The 27,305-nt window shown below is 41.8% G+C and overlaps 1 protein-coding gene across 5 annotated transcripts in view; it reads right to left on the bottom strand.

The window, feature by feature from the left end:
* pdlim2 (PDZ and LIM domain 2 (mystique)) overlaps positions 1–27,305 on the bottom strand; it is a 36,887-nt gene that overhangs the window by 1,573 nt on the left and 8,009 nt on the right. For 4 of the 5 annotated variants that reach the window (XM_051422526.1, XM_051422531.1, XM_051422529.1 and 1 more), the window contains exons 2-9: positions 26,578–26,706; positions 23,985–24,136; positions 20,410–20,479; positions 19,775–19,926; positions 18,385–18,448; positions 5,881–5,999; positions 1,449–1,597; positions 443–554 (exon numbers count right to left, since the gene is read on the bottom strand). In XM_051422526.1, the coding sequence (XP_051278486.1) occupies positions 443–554; positions 1,449–1,597; positions 5,881–5,999; positions 18,385–18,448; positions 19,775–19,926; positions 20,410–20,479; positions 23,985–24,136; positions 26,578–26,670 (911 nt within the window). In that variant the 5' untranslated portion in view covers positions 26,671–26,706. The remainder of the gene's footprint in view (positions 1–442; positions 555–1,448; positions 1,598–5,880; positions 6,000–18,384; positions 18,449–19,774; positions 19,927–20,409; positions 20,480–23,984; positions 24,137–26,577; positions 26,707–27,305) is intronic. The other variant, XM_051422530.1, reaches the window with a different exon arrangement.

Here is a 27,305-nt window from a genome sequence, read left to right on the forward strand (position 1 = left end):
AAAATTATTTTCCCTACATAAATCATCATTTAACTTTGTTCCACTCCATTTTTTCCCCATCTCATGTATACCCCACTTGTGGTGGCTCTATGCCCCACCGTTTGAGAAGCACTGACTTAAAGTAAAACTGCCCCACTGGCAGATTTGTTTTTAATTGAGTTGTGTAAAATAAAGCTCAGTTATAAACTCAATTATTAACACTTAAATATGAATTAAAGAGATTTGTTCAGTGCATTCATTAATTAGATGCAACAGTCAACCTAATAACCGGTTGTTACCTTGGAGACATAAAAAAAAAGAAGTACACATACTGCCGCACGCACACTTAATACCACACTCTACATGTGGAACATCTTTTACTGCAGGGCAAATTATCATTGTAATTATTCACACCTCAAAGTTATTCCACTGAACGTGTAAGTGCAGGTGACAGAAGACTTACAGAATGCTGGTTCCACACTTCTCACAGGTGTGGGTTTTTTTGACTCCTCCTACTGATGTTGTTGGTTTGGGGGCGTTGGATGAAAGATTTCCTGGGAACCGCAGGGCAGCCTCTGGAGTCAAACACACACACATTTGAACACACACGTGAACACACACATGAACACACACATGAACACAGCTGCACACAGGGATGTTCTGACAGGCTTGAGTCTCTCTGTTCATCATGTCAACACTGTTCGTGTTCACAGGCCTCTGTCAGTGGAGCTTGTTTGTGTTTCCCACTCGACATCACTAGCTCATCACCCATGGGACACGCTTCATGAAACGGGGTTTCCACACATTGGTCATTATCACGTCATAAAAGAATGTTATTGCTCTCTGGATTTATTTGCCCTGACATTTATCAAAGCAAAGGGGGGAAAGGAGGACAGATGCATTCCATGATATGACTTTCGCAATATAAACGGCACACAGGAGAGCTTTTCTCTATATCCTGCACAGGTGATGGCCATATGGAAGTCCAAGTTACAGTTCAGTAACACATACTCGCTCGCTTGTTCTGTTCTGCAAGATGCACTACAACAGAGAGGAATGTAAAATGCTACCAGGAAACAACTATAGGAGATTATATAAATTATATTGGATTTGACACCCTGAGAATAGCCCCTGCTAACAGTTTATGGTGATTAACCATCAGTACAAAGCAAAAAATGGATGCAATCCAATTACTTATGCTCCTCCATGCAAACACATTCATATCCCATTCATTTTCTACACTTCCTCATCTTTCTCAGGGATGTGTGTCAGACACACTGAACTTCATTTAACTTTATCACAGATTTTACATAAAAATGACTGATGATTAAATGATCGTAATTCAAAGTACAATATGTATGTGAATATTTATGCAACTATGAATACTATTGCGCTTGCATGCTAAAAAAGCAGTGATTCTTTCTCCTTCCAACTGTGCACATTTGTTTGTAACGGAGAGTGCTTCTAACCTTTCTCATCAGCCTCCAAGACCTCTTGCAGCATTTTAAAGGTGTTGGACTGACGAGGTGCAGTGCGCGACTCCTTATTCTCCTGGATCATCTTGTACACCTCTGAGTCCCTGTCGAACTTCTGCATGGCGAAGTCAGAGCTTGAACTGCTGTAGAAGGAAGAAATACGGTCATAGGTTATCACATTCACTAAAATCCTACGCTGAGCTCTTGGTGATGTATTCATTAGAAAATGTAAGTTTATGAAAGATTTGACTTTGACCTTCTACCTTGACGTCTAGGTTGCACACCACAGGCAAGAGGCCAAACAGTGCTCAATCACATATGGTCAACAGGACCCCGTCATATCCCCTTACCAGAGGTACTGTTTCTATCTCAGAAAACAGCCTCAAGACAAACCAAAGAGGACATAAGGCTGTTAGTAAAAGCTGCATACAGCCGGCAAATAATTTTTTTAAAAACAGCAACCATGATTGTCTAAATAAAGTACAGTCCTATGCCTGACACAAGGCATAATGGACATGAGCTTTGTACCTTGTACTAATAGTCTACCAAACCACCAAAAAAACAACAAGAAAAAAACACTTCTAACTTTGCATCTTGTGGGTGTTTCCTTACGGTCAGTGCACAGGAGGGTGCAGGAGGGGAGAGGAAGCTTTCACCTTCAGGTAGTATACACTGTCAAGTCATTAAGAAATTAGAAGAAAGAACAGTGGCTCACTTTACAAGCAAATTCTTAACCCCTGGTGTGGTGGAAAAGCAGTTACTTTTTACAACTTCTTCCATACTTAATGTGTGTTTGAATACCAATCCTTCTCTACCCCAGTTTAAGAAGCACATGTATTAAAATCTGGACTGACAGATGTATCGTTGAGTAAAAAAGAAAACACAAAGACACAAAGTCTGTTCTCGTCTCAGTGTATTTGTCTGGAGGGAGCTGGTGAGTGTTTGCTGTCAGCAGGAACTGGTTGGCCGGTTACACTAGTTGGGCTAGGTGTGGTTTGATGCTTTCCACCTGCAGCCAACTTGTCAAACATTGTTAGACAACTTAACCTGACTGACTGTCACACCTGTTGTCACATGCAACAAATCTGCCCAAATATTTACTCTGAAATCTGTGCTGTGGACAATCTGCTCAGAGACGATGACCTAAACCTCGACCATTTAACATATACATGTAAACCTTTTAGCATCACTGCACCATGCAGCCTTGTATTTAGCTATGTTGTTGTATAAGCACATAATTGGACAGTGAACATTTTGCATCAAACAAGTTGTGTTTGCCGTGTACTCCTGCACACTGGCTCTGAACTAAAACAACAAGGTTAAAATGCCAAATTTAAGTTTTAGTTTGGGGTGAACAGTGTAGGAATTTGAGGAATTTGTTTTTTATACGCAATCCCCCCCCAATTTACTGGAATTGGGCAAAATTACGTAAACTTGATAAAGGTAACCACATAATTGGTTTCCAACTCTTTGTAGTCAAATGGCACAGACATCAGCAAATTCTTGGTATCTTCCCTGGTGATGATCTGCCAGGTCTGTACTGCAGCAACCTTCACTTCTTGCTCGTTTCGGGCTTTTGCCTTCAGTCTGTGAAACACATGCTCAGTTGGATTGAGGTCAGGTGACGGACTTGGCCAGAAATTGGCAGACTATGCATGATACGTGCTTTCGAGAGCTGCCTTTGAGTCTCAAAGACCCTTAAAGCCTAAAGTCAGCACTGTACAACCACAGTAATTTTATTTTAATTCTAATGTGCAAAAGAACAAAGACAGAACCTTCAAGACCGTGTTACTGGCCAAATAGTTACAGACCACTCTCATAGTATAATGTCTCATTGTGTTGCATATGTTTCTTAAGGGTTTTATAAGCTACATGACTGTGTATGTGTTTTTTATACGTTTATTGTCCCTGCCTGGATTTCAGCTTTAGGTTTAGACTTCCTGCTCAATGAACGTGGCTGAAACAGGAGATGGCAAACAGACAAGACAACAAATATGCGACCAAAGCAAATGCTCAGACCCTTTCCTCTGCATCACCGAACATGGTTCAAATTGAAAACAGACCTCTAAAGAACACCCTCCAAGTTCTCCACATGCTCAGCTCCACCCTCAGTCCATTTCCCCTTTATGCTTCTCTCACCATCCCTTCTGAAATTGCAATCTCAAAACAAATGGAAAGTCCAGGTCAAATGGGAGCAAAACAAATAACAGAAGTGAGAGGGAATGGCATGCATCTGAATAAGCATTTGAGTGCACAAATTTGCAGTGGAAGCAGTTTTATAAAGTATGAGACAGTTTCAGAGCAGTTTGACTTGGGGACTTTGCTTTTAAAATGTTCTCACATCTAAATATATGCATCTAAGATGAATGTGTGGCTGGTTTCCATACCCAGACTTGGCACACATGAACAGTGATAATGATCTAGTCATAGCACATGCATGTAGCCAAAACATATCAGAGATCACAAGGCTAAAATTCCAGCCACATTACTCAGACTTACTCAAGCTCGTTTACAAAACCAAAGTCAGTGTGACAAAAGAAATCCAAATGACAAAACTTAAAATGACCAGACTCACCTCAGAAAGAAAGACAGATGGAACAAAGGAAGGGAGCTCAACTATTCTTTCCAGTAACTGTCCCTGTATTTCTAACACTGCTGTAGCAACTCAGGACACACGAGAGAAAAAAAAACAATATTAGCACACGCATGCAGATGCCGAACACACACCTCTATCTAAACCAGACGAGACAGAAAAACAAGAGTCTGACTGAAAGGTGTGCCTCTGGTCTGAAACTCATTGGCCATGCAACATGAAGGGGTGGGTAAATGGGTGTCACTGAGTCTGTGATTGGCTGGGGAGGAGCAGAGAGAGGCTTGGTGTGCAGGCTGGGGGCTCCAGACTGGGGGCCAATCAGGGGGAGAAGTGAAATCAGACTTTTTGGGGAATATGTGGTGTTTGCATATGACTGCAGTTGCAGACATGTCATATCACTAGCCGTGGTTACCCGGGGGGGTGGGGGACTGGGGCCAAAGTCAACCATCCTGCACTGTGAAAACACACGCACCAGGCTTTCCAGCTGAGAGTGGACACAAAGGATTATGTGAGAGACTAAAAGAAGATTTTCATTTCTGCTGGGACAAAAACACTGGTGAGTCGAAGTGAATCCAAAACATGTTCAGAGGGCTGCACCTGCACGCTATCAAATGAGTCAAATTACAGCTACATCACCTCACCAGAGGCGGCAGAGCAGGAAAAAGGAAACTGTAGTGCAGGTGGTGGACACAATATAGTGTTTCCCAAAGGCTGAAAATTAATTTGTAGCTGTCGAGTCAGAGTGCAGCTGCAACAGCTTTAAGCACCAAGAGTCAGCTGCTTTCACAAGCTGACTAACACTCAATGAATGCATTGGTGTGACTGAAAAGGCAGTTGAAAGTGCAAATGGAAATGGACTGAAAACAGAGGAAACTATAATTATAAATATACAAAGGAATGTTCCTAGCAGAAACTGGCTACCCAGATAAATTCCAAAAATGGATAATACTGTTGATAATAATAATAACAACAACAACAACAACAACAACAGCAGCAGCAGTAGTAGTAGTACTGTTAAGTATTACAACCTCATTTAATCCAACACAACCTCCCTGCAATAAAATACTCCATTTGTCAAGCTTATGGTGATTTTATGAATCAACAATATTGTAGGTGTAACCCTGTAACTAAGTCAAGATTGCACTTCCATAAAACAATTAAAAAGCAATTTAAATACAGCCTCAAACATAACATACAGTTGAATCAGCACCTTTCTGTCATAACTTTAAATAAATGTTTTTATAAAAAAGGTATTATTACTATTACTATAGCCTTTTTCCACTATGCATGAAGCAATTTTATAAGCATTTCGGGACCAGGTTGAATTTCTTAGCCCTGAATCTGTTTGTAACCCCTACTGACCTATAGATGGCGCTGAATGGCTTTACATTCTACAACCTCTTGTTAGATACTACAGACATAGCTACTGCTATTACAACTATAAAGTACATTTTGTATTTTATATTTATTTTGATATATATTTTTATTCAATATAATGAGAGTAAAAGCTTGCCATTTTCTACTCAAGCAGTCATAAAACTAAAATGGAGTAAAGTTTATTGGTAGTTCTGCATGTTGTGCATTTTGTGGACAGTAAAATAAATAAAGTACAGTGTGTACTGTGTTTTTCCCTTTTTCCAAGCACAAGCAATAACTTGGATTGGAATAACTACTACTACAAATCTGTCATTTCAACTATGTTTTATAGCAAAAAAAATGGTGCAAGATTAGAGGTGCATATCCAATGCAGCTGGTGTAATATATATAATTTTTGCAGTGAATTATGGTGTTTTGACACATTTTATTGGTGTTTGCGATTTGAGTGGGCTTTACCTGCGACGAGGGGACAAGGGTACGTCTCGATCAATGGGGCTATGAGGTGAGTAGCGTCCTGGTGGTGTTGGGGTTCTGCTGGATACAGAGTTACTTCTGTAGTCTGAAGGGGAGAACTCCTGTGTAGGAAGAGAAAGGCGACAATGAAAGCCAGACAGAGTGAGCAAGCATGAAAGTCAAACTTCCTGCAGCAGCCGAAACCAACTTTGTAGTCCAGAGTTGAGGAATCTATTGAGACAGTGTGCAAGTGCTTAGACCATGACGCAATGTTACTGTAAAAAAGTCACAAAAAGAGCCATGTTCAGTGCAGAGGCAGGCATTCACCAGCAGTATTTCTGGATTACTGCTCCACCTAGCAGCGTTTTGGCACTGAACAAATGTAGTGTCCTTGTTTCAGGAAGCTCTAAATCAGGGGAGATTGTACTGTATGACAAGTGGGAATAAAACAAAGTCTGACACACCATCATGTACAGTAGGATATATCCAGTCAAGATCAAAACAGGAGACATTTATCAGCGGCTTAAATGAGATCCACATGGAGAAATACCACGTACAGAAAACTGATGATCTCTCTCTCCACTTCTTCGTCATAACATTTGACTGAAACCTGAAGAAGTTCTTAAGTTTAAAGTACAGAATAAAAAAAATACACTTTGTCATTGTTTATTTGAGAGCACAGGGCACCAAATACAATCAAAGTTTATACTGCATGAGTCATTCCCAACATTCCTCTACTGCAGGCTAGTCAGTCTCAACAATCACAGCAACCCACATTAACATTTTTTATCTTGATTAACATTTATATCAGAGCTGTATTTCATCCCTTCAGCTGATAGATGATAGATAATGGGGCAACAGATGTTTGGCACTGACTCCAGTGTTGGTCTGATGGGAAAGAGAGCCAGCGTACACTTCAATAGGTTCCAGATGCAGGGCAAATCTCACAATTATTCATGGCAGTTGTAAACATCATGAAATGAGAGAAAACATTCCACGTGGTGAGAACCTCATTCGGTCAAACTGAACACTTACTGTACAAACAACAGTGTTATTCAGAAAAGAAAGCACGAAAAGTTTTGTTTAAGTGAATATTTGACTTTGACAGAAGAGGGCACTATATACCTACTGTACACGAGCAGCTTATAAACCAAGGCCTCATGATGATGTGCCAATGACATTTTTTATTGGAGCTGTTCTTAGCATAAGCCAAAGGCAGCAGCAGTTACAACATTTTGGGCAAAGGTTGATTTATTTAAGTTTAATGATGTCCAAAGAGAGTACGAGTGAGCCACTAGTGAACCTGACCTAAGGCACATGTTCACACTAAACACTGAGCACACCTGGACCAAGTCTGCACAGCACATAACTCAACCCAGACACTTTTACTGTCAGGAATCCCAACAAACTAATTGTTTTTCACCACAACACTGTCTGACATCTAACCCTGTCCACCTGTGATATGGACTACTTACTGATAACAGAAAGCATACTCATGCTCTGCTGCAATATGCAAACTAACAAATGACTCAAACAGTTTCACAACTTCTAGTTTCCTGGGGAAACAAAGCTATTACTTTATGTCTGTGCACAGTCCAGGAAAACTTAGACTGCGAATCAAAAAGCCCACAGACAACTGAAGAGTACAGCTTTCACAATAAAGCTCACCGAGCTTTTCTCCCTCAACCGTCACCAGCTGTCATCAGTGTTACACAGGCTCCATCCAAGGAAGAAATGTCCCCACCCCGCTCCTTGAACCAGTACATGCCTTAGACTCAAGTTGGGGCTGATGCTGAAGCATGATGCTGACACAGTGGCACTGAGGGAGTCAAAGATTTGTGTGTTCAATGCCAGCACCCGCTTCCAATTCAGCAACTCTTTGAACAATGTCTCTGTTCTCAATCGAGTCCAATTTTCCTCTTCTTTTTCCTTAGCGAGTGGGCAGATTAGTGGTGCGTGCCAGGAAGCCTTTACCAGAAACGATCACTGGGACGTCTCCTTGTGATTCCTCCCAGGATAAACCCAGCATAATAACTGCAGGCTCATAAGATCACATACTCCATATGATCAGAGTACAAGAATAGAGACATCCATGCCCTCTCCTGCTGTGAACCAATCTCAAGGGCATATACCTGATAGACATACATGCTTTAGGGATTCTTTCAGGAAGACCTAGTGAAGCTGCACAGTATGTGCATATGAATCTACACTAATGCAAAACAAGCCTATGTTATATAAGTGTCTGGCTACTGAATGCGGATCTTCATGCTCTCCAACAGCAGAAGAATTGCGGGTAAAATCACAACTCTGATCTACGAGACTCAAGAGGAATGCAATGAAGTAAAGAAAAACAAAAAGAAGAGGGAGAGAGAGAAAAAAAACAAGCGCTCCACTGTGACAGGGAGTATGCAGCTGTGATTGAGCTTGACCTTAGAAAGTTCAAAAAAACTGTCTGCACCGCCGGAGCAGTTCTCCCATCACAATCATCCATTCTACAGTCTCCGATGCCAACCTTTTATAGCAGTAACCATGGCACAGCTGGCAACGGCCTTAAACTGGGCTCCCCAAAACATCTTTGTTCCAAAATCATCACTATTCCATTGTAACCATCAAACGATTACACACGGCTGATCTCAGTGCTACAATGCATTCGGTAAACCTCCCCATGGCAGTGCCAACAATGCCCCCATGTCTCATGCACCAACAAACTTAGGGAGGGGCACAGACAAGCTGAGGAAAGCCTATTATTTTGTCTTGGATGGGAGCATGGTTCAGAGATGGGAAAGACCACTGGAGAAAAATCTGCCAATTCTTCCTGGTTCCTGTGGCTGAGGAAGCTCTGATTAAAGCTGCACTGAGCTGTAATCAGGAGATCACAGTCAACCTAGCCGGGACCATGAGGGCAAGTCACTGGTATGCTATGCTGGTCTTAAACTGCTATGATAACAGATCTAAACCAAAAGTCTTCAATTTAGGAAAATGTGCTAGCTCATTCATGAGTACATTCAAACACTCAACATGATCTCAAACCTCACTTTTTACAGACCTTTTTTCTCATTCAGCTTCTTATACAAGCTATTTGTTTTTTGTGCTTTTTTCACTGCTTGAAGTGGGTGGGGTTCGGCTGGAAAAAGGTGATGTCAATTACCTCCACCAATCACAGCTGAGCAACATCAAATCAAACCCACAGTCCCAATGAAGCGCAGAATAGACTCTTTTTAAATGATAACTATGGATGTTTTTTCTACAAACTTTAACTGATTATTAATTCATTTAGAGGTGGATATTTAATATTATAGATAAATACTTGTGCATCCAAGTTTTCAGAGGCTTTAATGTTGAAATCTCTCACTTTCTGCAGAATGTTTCCCTCTGCAGCGGAAAGACATCTGCAGCAAAGATGGCAGACTAGTGTTGAATCCTGTTGTTTATTTGAATCATCCATCCAACCATCCATTTTCTCTGCCCGCTTTATCCCTGGCAGGGGCGAGGGGGCTGGACCCTATCTCAGCCTGCACTGGGAGTGAGACAGAGTACGCCCTTGTGCATTAGCAAAATGTGACAGTAATGGGATTCAGCTTGATTTCAACATGTAGAATTCCAAACAACAAATAACAAACGAAATCCAAATGCGTCACTTCTGGTGTGCTTGCCCCTTTTCTGAACATACCTTGTGACCCGACAAGCCATAGCAAGCATCTCCAACCACATTAATATAGCTAATTTGTGTGTTTTATGTAACTCTTGAAAATTGTTTTCAACAGTGATCTATTGTTTTAAACCCATTAAAAAAATTAAAAAATCTGTAATTATACATTTTTGAAAATGTCCTTTGTTGCTCTGAAAAGCATTTTTGGATGACTGAACTTGAATATTATTATCTGATTAAAGTGAATGAATGACCAAGTGTGACTGGCTTATGTTCAAGTAAAGGCTCAGTATGGGAGGGGAAAAAAAGGCGGATAAACTGTCAAAAATGCAAGAGAATCGCTCTAAAAACGAAAAACAAGCCTGTGTCTATGATTGGCCACTTCAAGACACAAACAAACAGGAAATGATGAGCTGAAGTGAGGGCAGCTGTTTCAGATCAAGGCCCATGGGAGACGTTGGGGACAGTGCCAGTGGAGGAGCCTTCAGTCTGGCTCCAAGCAAGCCACTCTGCATCATCATCATTACCACCCTGCAGCTTCAATTACAGGGCATGGGCCAGCAGCACACAGCAGCGATGCCTAAGGGAGCTTTTATTTTGGGAAGCTTGGTGCTGCTGTAAGAAAGTGCTATAACTGCTCATTCACTGTCTCCACCACAGACATGACTGCTGTACTACAATGAGGCAGGGGACACCAGACATCCTGGGCTGGGTAATAATCAGAGCTGTGTACAGTGTTTCCTATCCAACAGAGTGCATTGGTGGAGGTCCTGAGCAAAGACTTGAGACTGAGGGTAACCTACTCGTTATCCACTGTCACTGATGAACCGTGCCTTGTAATTATGTCTGAGCCAGGGTGCATTACTGTGTCCACATTCTGTAACAAATAAAACACAATATACGGCTGAACACAGGACATCGTTTTATATCAAAATTCATGTCATTAACATTCTTGACCTTTTTTCTTGCCTCTTATTCCACTGCAGCTGCTTTATGGACGTATCAGGTCTGGAATAATGATATGACTCGATCAGTGGGCTGATTGGGTGCAGACTAACTGCTAAGGCTGGGACAATATGATCATCTCATGATTCAATACTATCACTATGCTTCAGTGCCAAATCAATTTGGGGCGGCTGTGGCTCAGGAGGTAGAGTGTGTCGTGCACTAATCGGAAGGTTGGCAGTTCGTTCCCCCGCACTTCCCTGCCGCATGTCAAAGTATCCTTGAGCAAGATATTGAACCCAATGTTGTGTGTGCAAATGGGAATGAATGAGTCCGTTTCTGTTTGATAGGCTTTGCCATCACTGTGTGAATGTGGCTTGTAGTGTAAAAGCACTTTGAGTGGTCAGAAGACTAGAAAGGCGCTATAGAAGTACAGTCCATTTACCATATGTATTGCAATTCTAACAGTATTGAAGGCTTTAAAACATGAGGGCGCAGGTTGTATCTGTATGTAGCTGGATAAACGCAACCATCCACCTAGTCTAATAAGCACAGGTGAGAATGAAGCAAAAATCTAAACATTAATAATCACAGTACAAGAGTAAACATACCTACTGACTCCAGCTCCTATAGAGGCTGCTTCAAGCAATGAGCCCATTTACTATATTCCACGTATGCATTTTCAATTCCAAAATTTAATATACACAAGCTGTGTAGAGGATCTATTTTCGAACCCTAGGGCATGCTTAGTTTACCTTTCTTTTTTCAAAATAGGGATTTAAAACTCTTCATATACAGTACCCAGGCCATAGCAGTACATGGAGTAAGCTTTAGAAGTTAAGCTCAATCTTCCCAATCCTCTTTAATGCTTTCTAAGTATAAATTCTTGGCCCAGGCTTTCACTGTGTAGCATTCAATAACATGGAATAAAGTGACAGATCTTCATGATGCCAGTGCTAATACCTCCTCCCCTCTCTCCATTCGTACACCGCGGCCACACACCATCAGACTGCTCCAGATATAAACCATATGTACAAGATTAGAGGCCAAATGAACAGCAGAGAGATGAAGACAACAGGATGACAGTGAGTATACTGTACAGAAATTCACTCTGAACTGTTGCCACTGTCAGCTGAAACAATGTGGCATTTCACTTCAACTTTCTGCCAGTGAGAGTACAACTTCCATGTTTTATCTCAAATCAATATCAGTTCCAAAAGACACACTGATGATACATTGAGGAGTTCACTAGTGGATGCTGGGGGAATTATTCGGCAAAAACAACATCAGGTTAATGTTTTTCTGTACTGTAATGTTCATGATTGCTAAAGCTCGGCACAGCATAAATGTGGATGAGCCTGACTGTGTGTGAATTGTAATGGCACAGTAAATACTTTGAGACCCCTGAGACAAGCCCAAGCCGTCTCATGTGATCATAGTGTAGGTGGTCTGTGGGAGGCACTCACCCTCACTGCCACCAAAAGTCAGAGACACAATGAGAAATGAATACGAGTCAGAGCGTTTATTTATCCACGAAGGGTGCTACAAGCAACACATTTTTCATCCCTATTAAATTCCCCACAAGGCTCTGACTGCAGCAGCATATCAAGCCTATTAGACATCTGGAGTTCATTATGGTGGGACCAAAATCGCTGGACTTCATGATTATTTTAATTTATGGTCGCCTGGGTGCTTCTTTTCATATGCATAGAAGAAAAAAAAAAAAACACTAACAATCAAAAGAAGCTGAATTTAAAAGTGCGCTGAACACAGTTGTCATAATGAGCAGAGAGGTCTCAATATGGTGCCACTTTTAACAGCTCATCAATGAAAATCCATAAAAGGTGATTGAGCTAATGGCTAATAATTACTTTAACTGTAGTAATTGGACAGAAACCATCTGGTATGTGCTATTCTCTAGTTTCACACAGAGGTACAGTAACTGTACAACACAGCATTATAACTTACAATGCAATACAACATAATGGAGTACCGCCTAATGCTCATATTTCTACAGGAATTTCCGTGAATGGCTAAAACATAAATCTAAAATGTCAGCAAGACATGCATTCATGGTGTGTCAGGGTATGAGAATTATTCTTCAGTGTTAACTGCAGATGCCATTTACCATCTTAACAATTATGATTTATGACCAACAAATGTAGCCATAGTAACCATAACCCTGAGGTAGGTGTTGTCCTGCGTAAAACTCGGGGAATATATGCTGACATGTCGGTTTGTGCTGGCATGAATACACTGAGGGGCAGTTATACACGTCGTTCCCTTGACAACAACTTTTGGAATGTTGACATACCGCTCAACCACCTTCGTAAACAGCACCAACTAGTAAAAAGGCCCATCTCTCCTGGCCAACATTTCCCTATAAAACTTGCAGGGCCGAGTGTCCCCATGAGTGCGCCCGGGGGCCTGGAAAGCACAGGGAATCAAAAGTGCCCCAGTTTGCTTTTCCACTCCAGGGGAAAGAAAAACACGCATGCTGATCAATCACTGGGGATGATGAGGCATGCTGCCTGTGTAATGGCCACAATGGACCCCAAGCTTAGCGCCTACGGGTCCACGTGAAAAGACCTCACACTGTCCGGTCACAGAGCTCACTGTGCAGAGAAGAAGAAGAAAACATCCCTCCACTGTGGCCACAGCCAGCATTGCTCCCTAGACACTAGCTTGGCTTAGCACAGCACCAACCTGCCAAACCAAACAGCCCCACTCATGTCAGACCTGAAATAGTACATCATTCCAAGCCATCATCGTCAAGGAAAATATATGCATATCTGCATTTAATGCTGGAGGAGAAGGCTCTACAGGTGAGGTGCATTTACCTCTGCAAATCTCCGGTCTTGAAGATTTACTTCACAGTAACTTCAATCTTCAACCAGCAGTGCGTGCAATATAAAGTTTTACATTGTGACTCAATTTAAAAAACAAACTAAGTTCTATTCCTGCATGCCAGGTCTTCATTTTTGGTCCAAAACGATGACCACAGATTTGCACTCCAGTCCTCCACAACCTCCAGAATAGAGCAGGACAAAGCTAGCCGCTGGCGTGCTGGCTGGCAGGGTGTGAGGAGAATGGTGGACAGAAATTGTATGGAATAGAGGATGTATGGATGAATACTTACCCTGCCCTCTCTGGATAAAGAGCTTAGTGACACATGACATACAGCCAAGGCCACTGCACCAAATTTAGCATAAAGAGGAAAAGTTTGGTCTGCAACGGGCCAACACTGAGTGTCACCCTGCAGGAGTTGGCCATCCTACACTAGGAGGGATATATTTATAAAGCAACCACCCTATCCCAGCACAGGATCAGGCAGCCCACCAAGGCAACCCTCAGGAACCTCAAAGCGCAGCAACTACAAACCCAGACATGGAGCCTGGTCCTAATGGCCCAGTGACGGGTCAGAGCAGTTTGGTTTTGGCCCTGTGCATCGCAACAGAGATCCTGTTGTGGTTATTTCTTGATGATATAAACAGATGCTCTGAATCATGACGGTGGCCGGCCAGTTCAGATACAATCTCATGCCCGGCTTCCAGGAATCTAGGATGCCTTTGCTCCTTTTGTCATGGTGGTGAGCTAGTAGATATTAAAGTCCATGAAAACAGTCAGTCACATTGTGGCACGACAAAACAAACCATAGGGTACAAAGCTAGACCTAACTAAGCGCATCAGTGCCATTTTAGAACCATTAATGGATATAGCTTTAATCACATATTCCTACAGGGGTTTCCACCACATGCCTATAGCAATGCATTTTCTTTGCACATCTTTCCTCTTAAGAAGATCAGAGGTCAGAGTAAGCCAATAGGTGGGGACTGTTGCTTCAGCGGGGTGAATGCTTCCTGCAAGGACTGGAACCTACACCTTCTGATTAAAGGTCACTTTCCTTAATCAAGAAACAACCCTTTAGAGCTCTTGATCAAGATATGTATAGATTTCCTGAAAAACATTCATTCACGTTGCCAAATGTTATGGGTAGTGTAAAGGTCAATGCAGACATCTTTTTCCCAAGGGAAAATATTTTACAGTCAAGTTTAAAAGGTAAAACATACAAAAGGCCAAAAGTCCTCAATAAGGATGAAGTGCATTCAAGTCAAGGGCTTTGAAAGTTATGAAGTGTAGTGTCCATTTTTAAACATGCAATTCTTATCTTTATCATACATGTGTTTTGTGTGGTGCTGCAGGCAGTTTAGGGCTGAGACACAAAAGACATTGCTGTGTTTGAGCAGCATCTGGACTGAGCAGAGTGGTGTGAGGGCTTAAGTACAGTTTGGGAATGTCAGCAGGCTCCCTAGTGTCCCCACCGCTCCACCCTGACCCCATCTCTTCCAGCTCCCATCACACAACGACAGGCCTTGTGACGCGAGGGAAAAAACAGCACCAGCCTTCCACAGCCTCTGCCATCACAGCCACTATTGTACACAGACTTTTTCTCAGGATATCCAACACTCTGGAAAATGGGGGATCCTGTTGCGCATCCCACTCTCCTCACTCAGGGAGCCAAAACAGGGGTGGAAAAGCCTTTTAGGAGCTTTTCAGAGAGGCTGATCACCTGATACAGCAGCACTCTGCACCTCTCAGGCAGGACAGAGGCCCTTGTCATGGAGGCTCCACATCTTAGCACTCACTGGGCTGCTGTGTTCCTGCCAGCCCAAGCAGCATAATGCACAGTGTGCCCATGGCAGGCCTCTTCCCAGCCATTTCCCCACCGAGCGCTCTGAAAGAACTCCACTCACTAATCACACTGCGGTGGGAGGCTCGTCACTACTTTAAAACCAGGGTAGACATCCCTTGGAGGAAGGGTCAGCCAAAACCCAAAACTCTCGTCCAATAGGCTGGATGATGGTAAACACTGAGGCTGTCAGGCATAGACGGCAGAGCAAGCAATCCAAATCAGCTTCAAGACCATAGAAAGTAAAAAAGGGCGGACAAAGCAGTGATTAAACATCTCAAATTGCAGGCTTCACTAAACATATATTCTCAAAACATATAGCTTGATATTAATTCAGAGACACTGAATGGACAGTTGAAAAAAGCCAAAAAAGGCTCAGTTGACATTGGAGCAGAAGGAGATAGAAAGAATGTAATGTCTCCCAGAGGATACAAGACAATATGGATTCCAACATTAGAAAAATGAAAGAAAGGGGTATATTTAAAAATGGTAAGGAGAATGGGAAAAGGGGCGACTCCATAAATACCACAAACATGCAAGGCCGTCCCGGACGGACAGCTATGACAGCAGCACGTTCATTCCTAAGGGCTCGCTGATGGAGCCCTCAGCCACAACACAGCTTCTAATGTGTTTTTTGGTAGGCCAATACGGAAGTTTGCTCCGCCATGGTTTGCTGGCCGCAGCCTCACTATAACTCTACAGTGGGTTTTTGAATGTGGCTTTGGATTGATGCTCAGCATCAGCATCTGTTTTTAACAGAGCCTTACAATGCCTTCACTGAGAAAATGTACTATCAGTAAATTAAGCACGAGTACTTGAACTAGTAGACCATTTAGCCAAAAGGACTGGATGTGAAAACACTTTTTAGCTACATGTAAGCGATGCTCCAGCAATTTAGTGTTGCACTTCCATTGGGTTGGGGGTGAGAGACAGATCTGGAAAAAAAAGGTAAACCTTGAAGCAAAAATACTGAATCCTACATTACCCATGATGCAACTGAACTATTATGTTTCTGCCTGGTAAATGATCATGTCTGTCAGACTCAAACCCCAAGTTTATAACACATAATTCCTGTTGATTTAAAGGGTCAAGCCAAATACAAAATAACCCTGATACTGATATCATCTGATAGAGCCACAGAAGATATTATACTACTGTTTTCACAGGCAGAGGAATAATCCTGTGACAAGTAAAGGGATCTTCATGTGTACAATCCACTTTAAAAGTTCCAACACTCACTATTGGAATTCGAAATGGGTAATTTATATTATAAACATTATTATTATTATTATTATTATTATTATTTCAGCCAAAATGATCCGCTGCACAAAAAAAGCTAATTCAACTCCAAGGGTAAAGGATTTGACACTAGACGTCTTTATTATCTCCAGTTCAGTCTACTGTCCAAATAAACATCACATATCACACTCATGTCAGTTTAATAGAACTCAACAGTGAGCCAGTCAGAGAGCTGATTCATGTCTGCACACACAGACAAACTGCACACCCTCCCTGCCCTAAAACAACTTAGAAGGAGACAACATGCCATGTGGTTTTGCAGTTGCATCAAATTAGTTATTAGGAGGGATTTTGGTCTTGCATTCCTAAAGACTCTATTTTGCTGGGACCAGATTTCATGGCAGCCATGACATAACAGAAGCATTTTATTTCTATAGACTGGTCAAAAGGTAATGACAGGATCCTCAAAAGAGCTCTTTGGACTCCGGTTACATCATCTTTATCCCAGTGCAAAAAAAGATCAAAACTACTGAGAGTGGACAAATCTTCAGACTGGACACGGCTGTGAGTGACAGTACATCTGAATCCCATTTAACAAGTAAACAACATAAAGAATCCCAAACTCTTAGAGAAAATGTTAAAAAAAAAGGACCTTCTCAGCCAGCGGCCTCTTAGAAGGAACGCTTGAATGTTTTGAAGTTCAAACCTCTGCATATTTATCTAACTTTATGTAAGGTCCAGAGTTATAAAAATGGCCAATACAAAAGGTCTTGTATGTTTTTTCCTGTTCCGTCATCTCACATGTTCTATCTTCAGTGGGACCCATGCTTGAGACTAAGCATGTAGGCATAGCTGAAATAGCTCATGATGAACTTTCCCACAACATTTTCTGTCTTTAACTCACTGAAGTCTTTCCAGACGCCTGAGTCCCCCTTCTTGGTTTTGTTGCTGGAATGGTAAATTCGCACAGCATAGTTTAGCTGCAGTCTGCATGATAACCCCAAGTCTGTATTTTACCACTTCCCATATTTTACTGCTTACTGAGACTAATGAGTCTCCATTCAGACAACTAAAGGTTAAGGCCATTGTTATGACGGAAAGTAATCATTTTTTTCCGTGGCACAGGCTCTGAATGAAACAGCTCCAGACTCTTGTTCATCTTAATGTCAGATATTTTGAAAGACTGACCTTTGAAGTTTATACACTCCCTGCTATAAAAATGTCAAAGCCTCTCTGTATCCTGCCTTTACATACAGTACACTGGAGTCCACAAACCTTTTGTAGGGCATCTCCTGTGGCATCAGAGTAACAATTCAGGAGGAAAGGCTAGGAATTCAAATGTTTTTCTTTCAGACTGATAGTGTAGTCAAAATAAATACATCACAAAGCCAAGAGGACAAAACCTCCAGCTGTACTGACCAAGTGAACTTCAGCAACAGATAAATAACAGATTGACTTTGCAATGACACATAACATTTATTTAAACATTAGCATGTATTTGTATATTGTGCGACCCCTAGATCCCAAATCGGTATGCCCTGAGCCCATCATTGTGTTTTTAAATTGGAAATGAGGAGGTAGTTTAAATTAAGATGAAACAACTAGAAAGATCATTGAAAAAATAACAATATTAATCTTGCAAGACAGCTTATATTATATTTTTTGACATCATGCCACAGGCTGGATGAAGGGCCGGAAATGTCCTGCAGGCTGAGGGTTTGAAAACCCTGATCTAAAGTATTAAGAAGCAAACTTAGCAGAGAAAGTACAGGAACCCAAGAAACTCCTTTTTCTTGTTTCTGGTTGGAGGAAACCATAATTTCATGCTTACTGAGAACCAACTGTCTCCATCTAATTAAAAGACATGTTATGGCTGGAACTCAGCTGCTTTTCTTTTGCAGGGTGGACAGTTATTAACTTAAATGGTTGACGATGAAAGCTGGAAGAATGAATGGAGTTGTTTAAAGAAAAGACAGAAACCAACCTGTGACAGTGGTCTGGACAGCCTGTGACTCTTCTCCTCTGGGGACCATGAGCGCAGCTGGATACTGTAACAAAGGCAACAGAGTCAATGATAAATATGATTTTGGAGTGGGAAACGTGACAGGACATACCACAACAGACACATGTGTCAAACCTCTGAGATGTTTTATTAAATTGTTTGTGGTATAGCAGTTATTCCATCAATATCTCTGGAAATATTAGGCTATTGTGGATCATTTTGCAATATTTTTATGACTTTTGCATCAATCAGGTATTTGCTGGACATTCATGTCCTGTTATCACATGCGCCCACACACACACACACACACACACACACACACACACACACACACACACACACACACACACACACACACACACACACACACACACACACACACACACACACACACACACACACACACACACACACACACACACACACACACACACACACACACACACACACACACACACACACGGTTTAAAATTAAAACAGTAAACTTTATTTTGAAAAACTAATATTTAAATGGAAATTAACAATTTTTCCTAAAATTACGTGTGTATTCAAATTTAACAGTATCTACTGCACAATTCTACTAAGAATATTATATACAGAAACATAGATTTATTATGATTAAGTTGGACAAATCTATAAATATGATGACACTAGGAATTATAATCATCGGTCCAGACGAGGGAGAAAATTTTTGTTTAAACTGTGACCTATTAAAAGTTTGTCCAGGAGAGTCAACAAATGCTCAGAGAAAGCGCGGTGAACGTTCCACATTCTGCCCTTTGTTAAAGTGAATGCAAACGGTGGAATGTGATATCCTGTGCATATCCTTTGTTACTACAGTACAATCCCATGGCTCCACTTTCTGTCTGTTGTTCCCGTACCTATTGACTCTGGGCCGTTTGTGGAGTCAAGAGAGCACTTGTTGCAACCTTTTGTCCAGATATAAGCCTATTTAAGCAGTGAATGGATGGGTTTCTGAAAAAGACCGTCCATCTGAAATGTCAAGCTCTAAAATGTCCCAAGACTTTCTCTTAGACCAGCTCATGCTGAAATAATTTCTTTTTAATCTTATCTTTCGGGCTGATTGTCCAAACTGTAATTTACAGTTACTTTAGTAACAAGAGCTTATGTGTGTGACTTCAGACAGTATAATCCTTTGCTTTTGTTACAACATTGGTTAGCACATTAACAACAAAGGAGGAGACAAGCTGGCAGAGGGTTCAGTATCTGTCTAACAACTCCAAATGCTGCAAACAAGCTAATATAAGTTCCACTAATGCACTAATATTTTCATGTAATATATTGCAGCCAATTAGGGTGATTTCAATCAGATCTGCATGCATGAAAATTTAAATACAGGTCAGTGAGCTACCTCTTGTTGGTTGTCGGTGTCAGCATCTCTCTCTTCCCATCAGGGCTGGCAGGAGGATCTGGTGAATAAGGTCCAGGGGACAGCGACGCAGGGCTGGAGATGGTGTACTCTCTGTAGTTCTGATTCTCATCTCGACTCACTATTACTGCCTCCTACAAAACAAGTTATTGCATTAGTATCTGTTGAGTGTAACTTGATCTTTATGACTGCATTTTTGCCATACAAGTAGTGAAAGGCTTAATTGAGAAGCAGAATGGGCACCTGTGAGAATGTCAGCACACAAATGTACACAGAAGTAAATGTTGTGTCGTCAAACAGGTCTACAGATTTTGTATTCAGTATCACCATGTGTTGTAGGTGGTGGTTTTCAGTAAAACACAGGAACAAAGTACTAAATCACTACAAAATCTTGTGTTGCTTCCATCTTGAAGTAGTGAAATGAGCAGATATGTAATAAACAGATGTGTGACGCATGTATTAGTAGAAATGAAGCAGCATACAAAGTGCAGTCAAAACACATTATCCAAATAAAACAGGCACTCGTGAGCAATGTCTTGAATCAAAAACATATTTCCGTCCAGTAATCAATACAAACTGTAGACAGATTGAAGCTCCTGTGGAGCTGTAGCACTGACCTGGAAGCGTCCGGTGAGCTGCTCAGGGGTGCTGATGCCGTTGGTCTGTCCAGGGCTGGGAGGTTCAGGTCTTGAAGACAGGAAACCACAGAGATCAATTGCCTGCCAACACTGATGATTTCTGACAACCCAAAGTTTCATTCTCCATCTATGTAACATATGGGGTGAAGTCTGATCCTATCGCTGCTGAATTTAAAAAAAAAACCAAGGCAGTAAGGAAGTTCATGTTAAATAAATCAGTAAGGTATTTAAACTGGGAACCCTAACCCTATGCAATATGTTTAAGAACGTGCAAGGAAAATGCTGAGTGTAGAAAAAATAATAAATTTTTTAAGGGTCGTCTGACTGAACTTCATTTTTGGACGGCCCTTTTTCTAATGTCCTGGCGAACATCCATTGGTATGTTCCCATGAATCTTAGAGATTACTGCAAAAGACGAGTACTGCGGACTCTGTCCCCCTTTTGAAAATATTCTCCCAATGGATCTAGTCTTTCCAACTAGTCACTTTTGTTTTACTTTCTTAAATAGAAAACACATTCTGTAAGCAATTCCATCATTGAACTTGGGGGGAAAAATATGGGCCGTATAAGCGCCAATGCAAACACAAAGTGCCCCCTTGGCTGCAGGGCCAGAGGCTGACTGGCTTTTGGTTGAGCCCAGGGTAATGAGGCACACAGGAAGGCCTGGATGCCTGTGGTAAATCATCCAGAAACACACCTCTCGTGGCTTGGGATCCACATACTGCATACGAGAGAGATGGCAAGAAGACGAAAACTGATACAGCAGTGGTAAGACATTTGTTCCCGTAGGAGAGATATTAATGTGGCAGACCTGAAAAATACATTGCTTTGAATTAGGAACATGCTCACCTTCAGCTTTAAACGTTCTACCATGTACATCATAAGTCGTGGTCTTAAGACAATGAGACGTATTTTAGGTTAGTGGTCAGATCAGTATGTAGGGTGTAATCGATGACCTCTGGTTAACCATCTCCTTTACAAAAGAAGAATTTGCTTTTAGTAAAAATGCTATATGTGACTTTATACTACAGGGATGTGAAACTGGTATAAATCAGCAGTTGAAACGCTTTGCTGATACTAGCTGTTCACAGCTGTCATCAGGAGGACATGGAGTTAACCTGCCTGAGGCAGATTCTTCAAATGTTTGCACTGAAAGAATACCTCTCCATTCTGAGAACTGAAATATTAAAAAGAACGCAACATTGACCAGTTCAAGAGGACTCAAATCCAGAGTAAAGGTACATACTTTGGGGTCAAGCTGTGACCATTATTTAGGATGAGGCAAGACACCACTTGCTCGCTTAGAACTTGGTATCATTTGAAAATATGATTTGATACTAGAGGTTGTATGATAACAAGAGTTTCAGTAATGATAACGAAGTGAATTAAGGGATACCGTTTTTCCATACTTTACTTATAGAAAGTGGATCACATTTTTCAAAGTTCCCGTTTTACATTTGTCAAAATAAGCAAAGTCTCAAATGTTCAGTGCTGTCCAAACACAAGCAGACAAAAATCTAGTACTTTCTGATCAAAGTTAACAAAAACTAGACCAGAAATTCGACTCCAACTGTGGGTACCTCTATGCTACTACACATTTTGATCATTTGTTGTTGTTATGTGATTTTGGATATATTATATATATATATATATATATATATATATATATATAAACCTCCTATTGAGGTTCGATACCTAGTCCTGCTGCTTCAAAGATCAAGCCAGGATTCATTTATTTTTTTTCACTTGCCTGGTTGGGCAAGGAGAGGCTCAGAACTATACTTGCCCAAAGTCAATGGTTACTTGCCCCTCTACAAACTGTTCTACAAATCGAATAACAGCAAAGACCCTCTTAGCTGGTTCTGTCAGCTCTTGTTATGGCCCTCCAGCTACGTTCTTTGAAAAGCAACCCTATTTTATCCGCGTTGCCCTCAAACTTGCTGCAAACTGTGCAATACATAGTTGAAGTTTCACCCACATCCTCTACCACCCAACTAAACTCCTGTTCTCATGGAGAATTGAAACGCTTGCTTTCGCTTCAGCTCATAAACTTTGTCTTTATCTACTGCTACTTTCTTGTGAGTGCCTCATGGGTACTGTTTGCATGTGCAACTCTCAACAGAGATGTGAAGGAAGTGAGATGGAACATAGATTTACTAGTCCAACATGGCATTTTACTTGCCACAGGCAAGCAAGCAATCCTTATTGCTGAGCCCTGCAAGCGTATCTGCAATTGGGTTCATAAGGTATTTGTTATTGTAACAGCAGCACTTTTAAAGTATAACAGTGTCTCAGTATCAAAGAGGAAACTCTATTCTACAGTATAGCTGTGTGGTAAAGTTATACCCATGAGTTGTTCTGATGACTAACTCCATTAGACAGAGAGAATGATAATGCTTTAGTCAACGTGACATCATCTGCGAGGCATCAGTGAACAATTAGGTTCAAAAACAAAGCTGCAAACAAAGCCAGACTAAAAAGCTTTAAGGGTCACTGACAAAACTGTGATGGTGTGGTTCCTTTGTCATGTAAGAATAACCCCAGTTAGCGAAGTCAACAATTAATCACTGCTTCTGTATACAGCAGATACGCCCAAAAGAAAACATTATTTTCCTCTATTCAGATGAGCTGATCCCAGCTTCTTCCAGTGGGCACCACCTTCTGTGTGATGACAGCCAGAACCCACATCACTGCTGGTTTGATGAGAATAAACTGCCAGCCAGATGTTGAGCTGGAAAAAGGGAGCGCTCTCAACTGAGCAAAGACAAATTTAACACTACAGATTTATGCTACTCAATTACAAACTCCTTGAGAGCTTGTCTGATGTAGGTGATATGCTTGATGAGGACAGGAGCCTGTGAGGTACATAACCGACTGAAACCGACTGACAGTTACCAGAGTGGGATTAAAGACATGGCAGAACTACATAGTGGCATTGTCCTGGGCAAGCAAGGAGTAATGGTGTTGTTTCTGGCTTGGAGGGAGACATGAGGTCAGCAGGGAAGAATTCTCTCACATGGACATAGGACATCCAAGGAGGAAGTATGTGAAAGCGCATGTGCGCGAGAGTGTGAGTGTGTGTCTGTGTGCAAAATGAGAGTCTAAGAAAGAGGAACAAGGGGCAACAGTGGCAACAAATTAGAAATACCAGCCAAAAGCAGTCCTGGCTCAAAGGAAAACCTTTAGTAGTAACTCCATGTCATCCAAACAAGGTCTTGTCAAATCTCAAAACAGCGTTTACTAAGGGAATCAGGGAAAGGAACTGTGTAGTTTCTCATACATGCTGGCATTTCCCCTGATAACAATCACTTGTTTTGTTTGCACAGTGCTTGAATGATAAAGTTAAAAACAGTGTAAAGAAGGATGGAAGCTGGGGCAATTGTGGTCTTGGCCCAAACACAGAACATTAGTGACATTTAAGATATTCATATGGGGAACTATGCTGCAGAAAGTTGCAGAGGACTGTATTGCATGTATTTTATGTTTATAAATCCAACATATACATATGTACACCATAAAAATACAATCTACAGGAATATTGCGGGCCAGTGTACCTCTCCACCACTAGCTGCAGCTGGGTCTTGGAGTTCTTGATCTTGTTTTGGGCCTCCACGTTCAGCATGTCGCCCGTGTTTTCACCGTTGATCTCCAAAATTATGTCGCCCGGTTGCAGTGCTGCTTGCTCTGCCTTGCTGCCCCCGTTGACCTGTTGAACCGAAGAATGAGCTCCAGTTATGTACAACTGGCCCCAGGTCCTGCTCTGAACATGATACTTTATGGATGCATCTGGCAAGCATAGACAGCTCTGTATCTTATGGCTGTGTGGACAACATGTCAGTGGCTCAGATTCAGCATCAACAAATGAGATAATGAGAAAAGGTGTTGAGGAGTTGCTTCACACGTTTGCTACGCTCTTCATCCAACTGTCTCTCTCTACAACTCATAACAGAGTAAATACCAACAGATGCAGAGTTTCACACACATGGAATAAGGCAGTGCTGGTCAACAGCAGACAGATTCATGACACCCTCGGGAAGAAGTCATTAGTGTGACACTACCTGATGGTTTGACTGGGCCTGACCTTTGCAACCAGCCTCACCGCATGTCAAAGCCAATGCTATAGCACCACATCAGGGGGAATTCCACACTAATGGGCCAAAACGTAAAGTCTTAGCCACCACTTTCAGCTTGGTTCCTGTGTTCCAGGCATACATACCCAAACACACAGGCAAAAAGGCAAAATGTGGAGGTTGATGCTGCAACCGCTTAAAAGGCACGCTATGCAAGATTATGTACCTTAATATAACAGCTTTGAAGTCATTTCGATGGTAAACAAACTCGTAGTATAGCGAATCATCTCAATAGCAAAGCAGGAGAGGGACGCCGTTGGCAGAACCAGCAATGAAAGTCTGAAAGGTAGTGTCCCGCCAAATATCGCGAGAATCAAGAATTGATTTACGGCGCAACGTCACATACATCAGCGACATAAGAAGCAGCCTCAATGGAAGACACTAGCAGGCATTCACTCAGACGTTACCTGGTCAGTAGACATCTTCGGAATCTATCTTTGCCTGTTCGATGTCCGACGCTTGCATCCTACTGAACATGTACCGGTATACAGGGGGGAGGGGATCAGGCCGTGAGTGCAGAGACGCAGAGCCATATATAGAGACGGCTCTGGTGAGTGGTATTTACGACAGGTAACGTTAAATACAAGTACTCCGCAGCGACTCTAGGGGTAGCTGTTTGACAAAACCGGAAAAATGCATAGTATGCCTTTAAACTTTAGAGAGAAGTATGACATTTGCCACAAACAGTGCTCGCCTCACAATTAAAAACAAAGAGAGGCAATAAAACAAGAAATGCCAAACAAAATACATAAAGAGCCAATCAGAGAGGATGAAAGTCTCATTCTTAAATCTCAATGCAAAAAAAAAATGGATGCAAAGAGAAGAATGCCAGTCAACAGGCTGTTTGTCAGTTTAGCCAAGCAAGAGGGCAGAGGTGCCATGTCTGTGGGCCCACTCGAGAGGCAATCAAGCGTTGCTGTGGTGACCCACAATAGTGCGTGCCTTTTCTGATCAGGACACGCCTGGTTTCACATAAACTAAGAGCAGCTGGGGGTTCTTTTCCAGGGCCTGTGCCCGACTGAATCAGAGCTAAGCTATCTTTCAGGCCAACAGGAATAAAAGAGGGCATCCATGTCGTTCTATGCCAAGTGCCAACCACTTCAGATGGTCCAACCCTATAGCTGCTATAGCTGCTATCTGCTGGGGGGGGGGGGTCTCAAACTGGGCTATGCAAACCAATGTCAGTGATGAAGTTTTTCCCTCTGCAGGAATTCCAGTCACTTTAGAGAACCCGTTTGATATTTGAGACAAGCAAACATGCTGGTGTTGTTTATTGGATAGCAGTAACAAAATCGGACTTAAAGCCCCATTATTCATGAGAAGACCTGTTTTTCTAGCATAATTTGCCAAGAGGGGGCAAATAATAAATGCCTTTGAAGTCTGGTGCCCTGCCATGGTTTTGCCATAATTTATCCTTTATGGTCTGAGGAGCTACTGGGGAAGTCTCACTGGAAAGAATCCAGGCTGAGGTGGTGATGTAGGACCAGGAGGTGCAGGGGGCAAAACTGGGTGTCTCTGGCATGCAGACGTTAGTCTGAGTTTCCTGGTGGTGTTTACTGGGCACTGTCTACTTACAGTGGTAATATTTCCGCTTCTTCTCTTCCTCCTTTCCTTTTTTTAGCAGTGACTGGGAAAATGTGGTCAGTAAAAACAACAGTCACGTGCATCAAAACGAATTTACTGGTGCACGTGGTAAAGCATACACGTTAGCACAGAAACATAAACCCACACTTCACTCTGGAATCAGGAACCCCTCACCTCCCACCTCAACTTCCACTGTTACTGTAATCAGTGGTTTCCTTCTAATGTAATCTACTTCCATTCTATTCTAACGGCTTCTGTAGTCAAGGAAATAGGTACGAAGCAGCCCGCGAACACAAACAAAGACAAGAAAAGAGACGTAGTGAGGAGGAAGTTTGCATAACATGCCATTACAGGCTGAGCATTTACAAAAACAGAGGATATGGTTTGATAAGGTGTGATGGGGTTTATCAACATGGCGGCTGTTACAAAGTACCTTTGATACAGTGATGGCCTTCTTGAAGTCCCTTCCTCCAAATATTCTGAAGCCCCATGGTGAAGGGCCGATAAGGTTGACAGTCAGCGCCATTGAGTGATCAGGTCAGCACGCACTCTTGTCAAAACCCTGAAAAAGAAAGACAGGACATAAACATATGCACAGCTGAATGTGTTCAGAGACATGTGTTTTTGTTGGCCAGGCTTAATATTAGATCAACAGGTGAAGACAGTGAACATTTGCATAAGGGGCCTTTCATCTCCAGCAACACCTCACTTCCACTGGCATAAGTCCCTTTGACATGGATTGTATAACCACATCAAACAGGAATGGGAAGAATCTGAAACCAAAGACACATGACTAACATTGCTAAAGTGCCTGCAAAGCCAAAGAGTTTCATTAAACCCAAATGCTCTTTCAAGACAAGTAAAACAAATGCAAACAAAAAGTTGTGCATGAGTGTACAAGGAGCTAAACATTTCGCTGTGTTTCAATGTGACCATTGTGTTTAATGTATGGGTCTACAGTATACAGTGGTGTTGTATGATATATGACATGTAGTATGTTAGCCCTCTAAGACATGTTTATAAGAATCGGCTGTATAAATAAACGTGTCTAACAGTTCAGCTATTTGGTAAATATATCGTTAGTGGATATTCTATATTTGTATGGCCAAGGTTTGCGCGAAAATTTACAGATGTTTTCTTTTCACAAAGTCTGTTGAGAAT

The sequence above is a fragment of the Dicentrarchus labrax genome, unplaced genomic scaffold, assembly GCF_905237075.1.
Source record: "Dicentrarchus labrax unplaced genomic scaffold, dlabrax2021, whole genome shotgun sequence".
In the NCBI taxonomy this organism is placed as follows: Eukaryota; Metazoa; Chordata; class Actinopteri; family Moronidae; genus Dicentrarchus; species Dicentrarchus labrax.